At 40.3% G+C, this 13,050-nt stretch overlaps 1 protein-coding gene across 1 annotated transcript; it reads left to right on the top strand.

Annotated features, from left to right (window-relative positions):
* Positions 1 to 2,010: 2,010 nt before the first annotated feature.
* LOC131688891 (quinone oxidoreductase-like protein 2) lies at positions 2,011 to 4,061 on the top strand. The gene is made up of 3 exons (XM_058973499.1): positions 2,011 to 2,285; positions 2,351 to 2,970; positions 3,025 to 4,061. Exons 1-3 carry the CDS (start codon positions 2,118 to 2,120, stop codon positions 3,431 to 3,433), a joined length of 1,197 nt encoding a protein of 398 aa, XP_058829482.1. The 5' UTR covers positions 2,011 to 2,117; the 3' UTR covers positions 3,434 to 4,061.
* The last annotated feature ends 8,989 nt before the right edge of the window (positions 4,062 to 13,050 follow it).

The following is a 13,050-nucleotide window of genomic DNA, read 5'->3' on the forward strand; positions in this document are numbered from 1 at the left end:
GAAGGTTACGCGAAACGAGTCTGATGGATAGTAATTCCCATCTTCAGTGGACTTTGAGTGCAATTGCTTGCACTGCACTCTTAACTTAGGTTAGAGCACAGACTAACAGACATAACACTCAAAAACAAAGCTTCGCCCGCTATAACGGTCATTTTAAATATATTTGAGTTGATGCTGGCAGAGTTTCTGCGAGCATTTTGCGCGATTTGTGCGAGAATTCTGGCAACGAATTCGCTCAAATGCAACAACCGTTTCTGACAGAAGCGGTTAAACCAACCGATGCTGCTCACTTTTATCCAGAATCCAGCCATAAATGTACGGTCAAGATCTCTGCACGCTTCCTGCCACATCTTTGTCAGATGCTTTGCTCGATTCGGGCTAAATTCTACCAGGTAGAAATTGCCAGGATCTTTGCACAGTTTATGTCCGAGTTTTGCCAGGGTTTTTGCTCGGTTCCTGTAAAAATTTGCCAGAAAACGCGAGCGAAACCGAGTTCGCCCTAGCTCAACTAACCCGACAGGATACGCACAGAAATCTGACAGGGCTGCCAAACCAAGACTTACAGAAATCTAGCAGAGTGCTCTCTGCCAGAAAATTTGCTCACTGGGTATGTGGGATATACCACTAGTGAAAAATTATTCTCAAACCTGAGGGGTTACCCACCAGTAAATGAGTGTTTGGGACCGTTAATAAAAGGTGGAGCTAGTGTTCTGGGAATATTGTCGGACGATATTTTTTGAGGGAATTCCCTCATAGTGTTACGTCTGTTAGTCTGTGGTTAGAGTCCTTAAAGCGGCCAACCCCATCATTCATCAGATTATCGACAGTTAGACCCGTGTCACTTACCACACCGTCAATTTCCACATCTCGAGAAGGAATGTAGACGCGATACTCCATCGTAAAAAGGCTATTGCTAACGATGTCATTGGCCTGTTTCAAGACAGTAACGACTACGCGCAGTTTATCTGACTGAACCTTTTTAATCTCAGTTACGGCCGAGTAACGTTTTGTCAGCTCCCGCGCAACAGTTATGCTGTTTAACGGATTATTTTTGGGCCGAAAGTATACCATCCATCCTGGTAAACCTTGACTCGGGGGGCTGTGAGACATTGTGGGGGGAAGTGGAGAAGGTGTATCGTAGCTAACAACTTTTTTTGCGAATCAGATAGGCGTTCCTCTTCCCCAAAAGATTCATCTTTGGAGGGATATCCTGTTGCGGGAGTAACACGCTCGACCGCACTATTTAACCTAAATCAAAATTAAAAGATAATCAAAAACAATAATAAAAAAATCGTTAAAAAAAGTAAAAACGAAACACTTCACCAGTTAGTTTTTCACTAGCTGGTAGATGAATCGATCCTTCGTTTCTTTTATCCGTCACCCGCGTGACCTTCACGCAGTGGAGTTGGTACAAGATTTTCGTCTAAACAAAGCCGTCTTTCAGGTAATAAAACTGTTCAACTGCTCAATACTGCACTACACTGCACTTGACACAATATAATATTTGTAGTCCAGCCCTTGCTGGGATAAACACCTTCGCCGCTATCGCCTAACTCAAGGTAAAGTTACACTAAATAAAGCGCGTGTGTAACGAATGAGCGCTCGGTTACAAAGGAGGCAAATATATGAACAGGGTTCAAAATATTTAGGTTGGTTACCCTAGTTGGTAGTTTGAAACAAGAACCAGATTAACACAGATTAAATCTGGCGATTAATGTGTTGACGAAAATTGTTTACCAACGGAACCCAATTCAGTCGATTAATTGATCGGTCGACCTCGAAACATCCGATTTCGTCAGTCGACTGGGAGATTTATCTACTGTCAAATTATCTATGAGGTTTTTGTTTGAAGCTACACGACTGACTTTCGTATGAAAAAAAGAAGCTGCATCACTTTGCCAGTTCAAGAGCTGAATCATAGGTATCGCAAGACTAAGTTTTTAGTTTTGCCGCAAGTCGCCATTATACTATTGTCTCTGGTGCGGATTAGACCTTTTTGACAATGTATGATCAAAAAATGTAAATAAAAAGGGTGTGTGACAGCCGGTTTAGTTTGTGTACTTCAATTTAATCACATTATTCAGAGGAAATGTTAATAATTAATTAATCAAAGTAACATGTTCAGTTCCGTTGTAACCAATACGTTAAGGCAAAGTGTCCTCAGCTTCAGCCGGAATGTCACGATAGTATTAAGACAATCGCATAAGGCTGCAGTTTTGCGAGAAATCGGAAAGCCACTAGTGCTTGAAAATGTAAAACGCATCGATCAGCTCAAGGACAATGAGGTAAGACACCAAAAAACTTCCTATCAAGCAAACTAGTTACTCAAGCTACCTCTCATTTCTGCCAGGTCCGTATAAAAGTCCACTACTGCAGTCTGAATTCCACCGATGTTCAGATAATCGCCGGTAAGCACCCGGAACTGAATCCACCCCTTCCGTTCATTCCCGGTCATGAAGTCTCCGGAGAGATCATGCAAATTGGAAAAAACAATCCCAATTTTCTGAAGCGGGGCGATCGTGTCATAGCTCTGAACGACCTGCAGGACCCTAATGGCGGACTGACGGCGGAAGTGATTGTTAAAAATCGAGATGTGTGGACGGTTCCTTCGGATGTTCCTTTGCGAGAGATGACCGTGATACCGTATGGCCACGGAACGGCTTTGTTGACGTTTGCCTTACACTGTCCTCTGCAGGAGAACGATTTGCTTCTGATCACAGCCGGACCAGCCGGGATGGGACTAGCTGCAATCGATGTGGCCGTGAATGTTTACAAGGCAAAAGTGATAGCAATTTGCGATACCGAGAGCAGCTCCGATTTAGTGAGAGAAAAAGGCGCCTACAAAACGGTTAGTATGGGAAAAAGTTTTACGAAACTATACAAGGATATTGCGGATGCGGTGGGCGATAAAAAGGCTAAAGTTGCTTACGACGCAGTCAGTAAAGGATTGCTGCATCTGTTGGCCGATTTGTAAGTTTTTTGTGCTTTTGAAATATTCATTTTTTACAAGTATCACTATTTTAGCGTTGACCCCGAGAAAGGTCAGATGTTCTCCGTTGATCCCTTTCACAGCCTCGATAAACTAATGGCTTCCAAACCGAAGTATGATCTTCCCAAGAAAAAGGAACGTACCGAAAAAGAAGAGCGCGACGCTGCAAAACTCATCGAAAACGTGAGACATGTGGATTTGTACGAGCATCCGGACGAGGACATCTACCGACAGATGATTTCCGATACAATCGAGATGCGAGCGGAGGGAATGATTGCGGGCCATATCAGCAAACTGTTCCCGCTGAAGGAAATCCAGGAGGCCATAGAGTTTATTCAGAAGAAGCAGTGCACAGGAAAAGTGCTAATCGATGTAAAATGTAGCGATGACGATAATTGTAAGGAAGAGAAAGCGAATAACGAAACGGAAAAGAAAGACGACTAAAGTACGGCGGAGGTTGTTTGAATTGATATCCAAAATTTGACATTTTTGTATGCCTTTGTTTTTCCGATTTATATTTTTCGTTTCAATGTGTGTACAAAGTGATGTTTTAATTTGGCTTAAACATAATAATGAGCTTATATTGTTTTTATTAAATAGGTAGGGGTTAAGGGGTCCACAGATCATTGAATGACCTGATGCGGACTAGATAACAAGTTTCTCTAAAACCGGAACAATTGAATGCGTATATTTTAATTTTAGGGACCAAAACGAAGATAAGCTTGTCTCATCAGATTTGTTTTTTATATTTTGCATGTTATCTAAATTCAATGCAATGGCCTATGGGAGCGCTCGCTTGAAACTCAAATTTGTGCAAATCAATTCAACTATCTCTAAGAAAATAGAGTGATATTCCATAAATTTTCTAAATTTATCGAACAGAGTCGACGCTCACCTTTCAGTTCCTGCTTATAAGTATGGGAATTTCATAAGTGATCGATTTTGGCCCGAATTTCCAAAACCGTGAGTCTAATCCGTACAAAATTCAACAGCAATAGCATTTGAGACAAGGTTTTTTTATTATTTGGCACGGCTCAATGCGTTAGCACAATCAAGTCGTGGATCTAATATGTTTATACAATTTAATGAAATATAATAAAAAATAATATCTCAAACTGTCGTAGTGTCTTATTGACGAAGTTTACTGTGATGTAAGTCAAGTGTGCCGATTTCTACGGGTAGGTTTACATCCCCATATTGGCGACAGTTGCGAACATAGTATGTAGGTAGTTACAGTGAGGGTCGGACAGTGTCGAACAGGACGTGACGAATGAATAATTTTAAAGTAACGTAAATAAAAAAAAAGTGTCGAGCAGCGAGCTAGCACTACCAACTAGCAGAATAAAAGGGGTCTGGGACGGGACTTGCCGATAGATGTTATCTTTTTCTGTTCACTCTATCGTTCGTCTCACATAGCCTCTCTTTTTGCCTCACATAGTTTAAATGGACTGGCTGCATTTGACAGTACCCCCTTGCTGAATTTGACGCTCGATTTTTTGCTTTTTGTATGTCTCGTGTCAGGTCTGGGTCATTTGGAATAAGGCCATTGGGCATAAGGTTATTTGGCATAATTTTGAGAATTAATCACAGGCCATTTGCATTAATTTATTTTATCTCCACGATAACGGTCATTTGATATAACGCTCATTTGGCATAATTTCTGAATTAGCGTGAAGTGAGAGTCATTTGGCATAAGAACTTGGCGGTATCCACAAATGAAAAAGTTAACTATCGTCTAGAGCGAACGGTATATAATTCAAAAGAACAGTTTATGATATAATGAAGGATGAGCAGGATAATTTTATTTATTGAAACGCTATATGGAAAAATAAAACTCATTGATGCCCATAATAATGATAGCCAAAACAAATCATACGTCTGGTGGATCGCTGTTCTGGTGCACTTCATCAACAAAAATCTGTAAAATTTACGTCCCTCATGGACAAACAATTCATTATTGTGAAAATGAACAAACACAATAATATAAAAAATGAAAAAGATGGGTGGGTAATGTCAGAGACATAACCAGAGTGAAGTAGAATACACTATTTATATGAATATGTAGGTTATCAACGGAATTTTTCGGAAAAAGGAAAGACTTCTAATTGATTCTTCATAAAAATAATGGTGGTCCTGAAAAGGACCGTTTATGTTCGCTTTGGCGAATGATGCGCTGGATTCGATTCTCGTTGGATGCTGTTGACTTCTGCTCTCTATTTCCGGATTGAACTGTTGTCCATGGGTGCGATACTGACATGATTGGTGTAGCTGTAGCGTTATAAACCGTTTGATTTCTTTCTGCATCGTATAATGAAAATGTTAAATTGCTGGATCAATTAAAGAAAGATGGCGTTTAGTCACGGGTTTCTTACATTAATATTTTATTGCGTCTATCACCTGCGTTTCAAAGGTCTATGTCTTCATCTCCAGGGCAAAAAAAATTACCGACCTTGTATGGGTTTTGATGAGAAACACCGATTCGTTCCCTCTTAAAAGGAAGTAGGGAACAGAAAATACTAAAAACCAGTAATATTCCCGCTAGCGCCGGTCGAGCGGTAGACGATCAATCAAGGCTCAGATTGACGCTTTCACCAAATCGTTTCTTTTTCATTGTACATTTTATCGAATCATATATTTGATAGTTACGTCTCTGAATAATCTGGTTAGTTGAACAGTAATCAAGAATTCTATTTAAGCTTATGGAATTTTAAAACAATATCCTCGACATGATGCTTCTGATTTTCATGTCAGTGGGTTTACGAAAGTATTTCGATCATTACCCAATCCAATTGAATTGATTGACTGATTTTCAGGACAAGTAAATATCAACAAGCTGCATCGTACAACATGTAATCCATCCTGAGATACTATTTCTAGAACAATATGTACCATTGGAAAGATTTCAATTTTTTTCATTATCACAAATATGTGGTCGTCCTGAAAAGGACGTTTGTACAAGGGTTGGTTTAATGCTTTTCGGTGCCGCCAGATAGACGAGTATTGCCACTCCAACAGATTTGGCGTAGTTTCCTTTCTTCAGCAGAGGTTGAATTCGGCCCACAGGAAACTGAAGACCGGCTTCGAGTGGGACGAATATTTGTTTCACTTTTTTCGAAAATTATTGAATCAAATTTAATTTAATTTAATTAATTAATATCAACAGACACAGTGTGGTCCTAATGATAATTTCTTAATCTATTTAAAAAGTCAAATTGTAATCTGCTACGTGGAATGTGAAGATCGAACTCGGATGACACTCTGTTGAAGGTCCGCTGCAAACCAATGATGGCACCGTTTACTCCATAGTTAGTCCGGCGAAGAGGTAATCGGAGGAATAAATTATTGCGAAGAGCGCGAGGGGGAACGTTCATGTTTATCGCACTGAGAAGCTCGGGGCGGTCAATTCGATCTTGCAAAATATCCGAAATCGTCATAGCACGGAATAGATCCCGTCGCACTTGCAATGTATCGAGTCCAATAAGCAAACCCCGGCTTTCATAACTTGGCAGCTGGTGAGGGTTGCTCCAAGGCAATCGACGAAGGGCAAACCGAACAATTCTGCGCTGTACTGTCTCAATTCGATGGACACCGTTAAGATAATGAGGGTTCCACACAACTGAACAATATTCCAGAGTTGATCGAACGAGTGAGCAGTAGAGTGGGACATGGTTATATGAAAAAAATAAAATTTGGCTCCGAGTAACTTTTTGGGTCCCATTTAGCTCCCAGAACAACTCTGCAAATTTTTAGCTCGATCGGTGAAACTATATTTTTGCGCCCACGGTTTAAAGTTCACATGGGATTTCGTATGGGAAAATTTTCTTTTGCAAATTAATTCTTCCAAGAGTTGCCCGTTATCTCCTAAAAATAAACAGATGTCTGATTTTTATAGGAAATTTATCAAGGAAACAAAGTCTAGAAGACTGCAAAACGATCTGATGCTTGTGGAAAAAGTTATTAAGCAAAAACCGATTGATGCCCTGAAGATTGATGAAAATTTCAGTTTTCATAGCATCACTGCTTCTGACGGTCTAATTATATACAAAATTTTTAACTTTCTCTTATTATGTAAAAAGAAGCCTTAATTTATCCCTCAAAACCTTGCGAAGTGACCAAATAGTATAGATAAACGATTTAGATACGTTAATAGAGGATTAAAACAAAATTGCGTATAATTGGACAACCAACAGCAGTGGTGCTAGAAAAAATGAATATTTTTTCAATCGTCAGAGCATCAATCGGTTTCTGCTTAATAACTTTTTTCTCAAGCATCAGATCGTTTCGTGGTTTTCGAGACTTTGTTTCTTTGTAAAATTTCCTATACAAACCACATAACGATTTATTTTTAGGAAGTAATGGGCGGCTCCTGGAGGAATTATTTTGTAATAGTTGACTTTCCCATACAAAATCCCATGTAAACTCTAACCCAATATGCTCACTAAAGAGAAACATCTTGTGGAACAGAAAACGTAAACTAATTCCTCTAATAGGTTTGTGGCCCTGAAAAGGGCCTATTTCGTATTGATCCTAAAGCAATTTAGTTTTTCACCTCTAAATCCGTATTAAATTTAAAATTTTCAGTATACACATATTCATTGCGGTGACGGTTTTGCGCTTGCCATGTTCACTATATGTCACAGCGTCAAAAAATGATTTCCAGGAACACCTTCAGCACGCCACCGTTTTTTGCGTAAATCAAAACAGATATGCGCTCCTCCATGATGACGCTTTGCAGCTTTTCAAACTCCGTGATGCGCTTTACTCCTCCACGATAGGCAGCTCTTCCACCCAGTGAGCAAATTTTCTGGCAGTGACCGCTCTGCTAGATTTCTGTAAGTCTTGGTTTGGCAGCCCTGTCAGATTTTTGCGCGTATCCTGTCGGGTTAGTTGAGCTAGGGCGAACTCGGTTTCGCTCGCGTTTTCCGGCAAATTTTTACAGGAACCGCGCAAAACCCTGGCATAACTGGGACATAAACTGTGCAAAGATCCTGGCAATTCCTACCTGGTAGAATTTTGCACGAATCGAGCAAAACATCTGACAAAAATGTGGCAGGAAACGTGCAGAGATCTTGGCCGTACATTTCTGACTGGATTCTGGATAAAAGTGAGCAGCATCGGTTGGTTTAACCGCTTCTGTCAGAAACGGTTGTTGCATTTGAGCGAATTCGTTGCCAGAATTTCCGCACAAATCGCGCAAAATGCTCGCAGAAACTCTGCCAGCATCAATTTCGCTTTGCTAAACTTTTGCTAACCTTCTGCTTGCCACGCTGACCGGGCAAGTCCTTCCTGGTCAGCGTGGCAAGCAGAGAGTTAGCAAAAGTTGAGCAAAGCGAAATTGATGCTGGCAGAGTTTCTGCGAGCATTTTGCGCGATTTGTGCGGAAATTCTGGCAACGAATTTGCTCAAATGCAACAACCGTTTCTGACAGAAGCGGTTAAACCAACCGATGCTGCTGATTTTTATCCAGAATCCAGTTAGAAATGTACGGCCAAGATCTCTGCACGCTTCCTGCCACATCTTTGTCAGATGTTTTGCTCGATTCGTGCTAAATTCTACTAGGTAGGAATTGCCAGGATCTTTGCACAGTTTATGTCCGAGTTATGCCAGGGTTTTGCTCGGTTCCTGTCAAAATTTGCCAGAAAACGCGAGCGAAACCGAGTTCGCCCTAGCTCAACTAACCCGACAGGATACGCGCAAAAATCTGACAGGGCTGCCAAACCAAGACTTACAGAAATCTAGCAGAGCGGTCTCTGCCAGAAAATTTGCTCACTGGGTTTCCTCCTTTACCGCGACCAGTCAGTCCGACTGGAAATGAAACTTATGCCTTTTGCCGCTATATGTATTCTTTATATAGTTGAGGAGAGGGTAAGTTTTTCGTCACTCTTTGCTGATTGGTTGTTCAGTGCGAGCCAAGCTAGTATGAAGAGGGATACTGTATCTGAGCGTTTTATTGTGTTTTATCTTCATCGTGCTCATTTCTCTTGAAATCGTCTACCAATGAACACGTTCGTACTAAGCAGACTGCTCGTAAATCAACTGGTTGGAAGGCTCCTCGAAAGTAGCTGGCAACGAAGGCTGCGCGTAAAAGTGCACCGGTTAGTCGTGGAGTGAACAAAACTTATCGTTATCAACCGGGAACAGTCGCTCTCCGTGAGATCCGTCGTTACCAGGATTGTTGGAAGAACTAATCTATGCTATTCACGTCAAGCGAGTCACCGTGAAGAACGTGTTTAAGGCTACAGCTTTTATTAAATTATCTAAAGAATCCAAAGGCCCTTTTCAGGGCCACCCAATTCAATAGTAATTCTTCAAAAGGGCTAATGAGACTTTTGTAAACAAACTTATTTCGCTCATTATTCCGCTACCGAGTTGAATTTCATGAAAAATACACATGAATCAACATCTTTATCCTTGGTAGAATCAATTTCAAATATTTTCTGTGTTGAAATGATAACAAATTAGGAGAAATCAGTAAAACAAAAGTTTGTTTACAAATCTTATTAGCCCTATTCAAATGTTGATATGGAATTGATTGTTTAAGAATTACAATTTGACTTTTTTTATGATTTATTATTGAAAATTTCGCTCTATACGATTTAGAAACAAACGTTCGAACGCTTGATCAAAAAGAGATTAGCTATGGAATTTCGATTTCGACTTTAAATTCAATTCTTTACCAGGATTTGTTTTGGTGGCCCTGAAAACAGCCGATGTGGGGTGTGGGTACGATACGGTATGTTTGGTCAGCTCATCCAGCAATCACAAAAGAAAGGCAATCTGTACCTCGCGCTAGACGAGAAACTGAGATTCTGCCGACAGAACGTGCTGTTGTAGCCAGTACGAGTGTAACACACGAATGATGCCGTACTTGCATACGACCCCCGGTTTTATACTTGATACAGTTTATGTTCGAAGCCAAAGGGGCCGGCCGTCGAACAAAAAAAGTTAACTTTCATCGACAGAGAGGAGGAGCTAGTCTGGCTCGCTTGTAATCGAATTGTACGAACCAATCATAAAACAGATAATACCTGCTTTCACAAAATCGAATATTTCCGTTATTTTCAGTAATTGTACATTCTACAAAATTAGTTACAAAATTGTTGCACATATTTTCAATCAGATTGTGTAAAAATCTAAAGTTTCCTTTCAGTACAACACCAGATATTTGCGTATAAAGTCTCGGGTAAAATACCGGCCAAAAATTTGAAGCGGGGCCCCTATATTGAAACGTTAGAAGTATTCTACTTCAAAATTTAAAAAAACTGCTCATATTTAAAAGAAGGTAAAATCAGTTATAAAATGTATTCACTTGAAATATAATCAATATCAGGTAATGGAAAACTAAACATTTTCACTATTGCCTAGTGCAACTTCAACCTTGTGGGTCATTTGCTGATAAACTACACATTCCTCTGTTATGCCAAATGACCTTCAGTGAGATCACTTGGCAAAATTATGCCAAATGTTATGCCGAATGACCCTCACTTTAAGCAAAATTAGAAATTATGCCCAAAGATAGTTATCCGGGAGATAAAATAAATTATGCCAAATGACTTTCAGTGTGATTCATTCTCAAAATTATGCCAAATAATCGTTATGCTAAATGTCCATTATGCCAAATGTCCCGCTCCCGACTAAAAGGAACAAGGTGGCCTAAGCTAAAGAAGAAACCCTGAGATGGTGGCCGTCACACTTCAGTGTTGGTCAGGGGAACGCTGTCTAGCAAGTATTTCGTCCCAAATACCTTTTACAAATATGTCAACGACTAGTACACGAGACATGCGAAACCGCTTACCCTATATTCTCTTTTTGGGGTGAAGTAACCAAAAAATGGGGTCCAAAGTGCTGGACCGAGATGAGATGTTGGTTGTCAAATATAAAGTGTCTGTAGTCCATAAAAGGCGAACACGAAATTATTGCGACACATTCAACAGGGCATAACTTTTTTACCATTGGGTAAAAATCAACCAAATTTTGCACACTTTCTCATTGATGTGTGTTGTTTATATGCTGTCAAACTCGAAGTCGTGCTTTTAGATTCAACGAAAATGGAGGTGAACCAACACGAGTCAAGAGAATAAATTCTTTCCAAACACCTGGAATTTCCTGACCTGTCGCACTGACAGTTGGGAAAAATGTTGAACATTCACCATTCAACCGTCTCCAGAGTGTTGAAGCGGTTCCAGGAGCGGTTGGCGTTAGACCACGGCAAAGGAGCTGGAAGAAAACCGGGACCGGAGAACAAAAAGACGAAGGGGAAAGGTGAAGCGGATGATTAAAGCAAATCCCAACGTCTCAAGCCGTGATTTGGCTAAAAAGATCGGCATGTCGCAGAGCTACGTTCAGAATGCAAAGAAGAGAGCTGGACTACATACATACAAGGTACAGAACTTCCCAAACTGCGATCAGCGGCAACAATCGACGGCTAAAACTCGGGCACGGAAGCTCTACGAGAAGATGCTGACAAAATATGGCTGCTGTGTAATGGACGACGAAACGTATATAAAAGCCGATTTTAAGCAAATTCCTGGGTTTGAGTTTTTCACTGGTAAGAGCAAGTTCTATGTGGACGACAAATTTAAGAAGAAGAAAACATCGAAGTTCGCCTTCAAATATCTCATTTGGCAGGCCATCTGCTCTTGCGGACTGAGGAGTGAGCCTTTCGTGACAAAGGGCACAGTAAATGGCGAGATCTACAAATCTGAGTGCCTCGAGTGCCTTTTGCCGTTCTTGCAGCAGCACGACGAAGCTCCGCTATTTTGGCCAGATTTGGCATCATGCCACTATTCTAAAAGTGTCCTGGAGTGGTATGAGGCCAATTCTGTCCATTTTGTTCCAAAGGACATGAATCCGCCAAACTGTCCGGAGCTGCGCTCGGTGGAGCAGTACTGGGCAATTATGAAGCGGGAACTTCGGAAGAGCAAGAAGACAGTCAAAGACGCGAAGGACATGTTAAGAAAATGGAAAAAAACTGAGAAACTGGTACCGGATGACACTGTAAAGACTTTGATGGAGGGCATCAAGCGAAAATGCGTTCAATTTTACACTCAAGGCTCCATCGATTAACTTTTCTTTTTATTTTTGAAGTGAATATATGTATAAAACTACCCTAAAATTTTGATTTGATTTTAAACATTATAAGAAAATTGGCATGACATTTTCGGTGTCGCAATAAAAGTCTTCCTTTCGAGCAAAATTAGAATCCAGCTTTGCTGCAGGGGTATCAGAGATGGATTCCAATTGTGCTCGATAGGTAGCCTTTTTTTTACTTCACTCTTTGCGCAACTGTTCTCTATAGACTGTGGTCCATATCTGTCTTTCTGTTATGGAGGAAAACGCTGTTTAGTTGGTACCCAAGCAACCAAGTCGTTAATTGCTATTTCGAACCACCAAAGACACCGGTCACGAAACCTGCTCAGTATGCTGAGTGTGACAAAAACAATTCCTTTCATATAGTGTGATTCGTCGGAAAGACAAAATAAACTTACTTTCATTCTTGGTGTGGTGATCTTTTGAGCTGAGTGAGTCGCAGAAGCAAGAAGTGGTGCTCCAGTCAAATACGGAGGTTAACTTCTGGCATAAGACGCATAAGGCATTCGTGATGTGAAACATTTGCTGAAGGTGAAAATGGAGGTTATGCTGACAGAAGTCGCCTTTATCGAGTTCAAACATATCAGGCATACAGTGCTGATAGCGTCCAACAAACTAGCGCAGGCGAAACCAGTCATTTTGCATAATAACTTGTAGCACGTGGTTTCTGTGACACAGCCATAATTAAGATCCTCGTATATCCATATCTACACACAGAAAAAAAGTGTTGGTAAAAATAAGAGTTTTTCGCTCTTAGCAAAAACAACCAACACATATTCTAAGTTTGAAAATAAAACTTTTATTTTGATTATTATTATTGGTTAATTTAATAGTTTTATTTTCAACTCAAAAGTAGGCGTTGGTTGTTTTTTTTTCTAAGAGAGCAATACTCTAACTTTTAACATATTTTTTCTGTATGTAGGAAGTAATTCCCCGTATTTTAAATGGCGTTTTGTGGTGAGAATCTAGAT

The sequence above is a fragment of the Topomyia yanbarensis genome, chromosome 3, assembly GCF_030247195.1.
Source record: "Topomyia yanbarensis strain Yona2022 chromosome 3, ASM3024719v1, whole genome shotgun sequence".
Classification (NCBI taxonomy): Eukaryota; Metazoa; Arthropoda; class Insecta; order Diptera; family Culicidae; genus Topomyia; species Topomyia yanbarensis.

What these genes read in the sequence shown, in the direction of transcription:
- LOC131688891 (XM_058973499.1), top strand. Translation starts at nt 2,118, where the DNA reads ATGTTCAGTTCCGTTGTAACCAATACGTTAAGGCAAAGTGTCCTCAGC. An exon ending in ATCAGCTCAAGGACAATGAG is followed by an intron (nt 2,286 to 2,350) that starts GTAAGACACCAA and finishes CATTTCTGCCAG; the next exon opens with GTCCGTATAAAAGTCCACTA. An exon ending in CTGCATCTGTTGGCCGATTT is followed by an intron (nt 2,971 to 3,024) that starts GTAAGTTTTTTG and finishes TCACTATTTTAG; the next exon opens with CGTTGACCCCGAGAAAGGTC.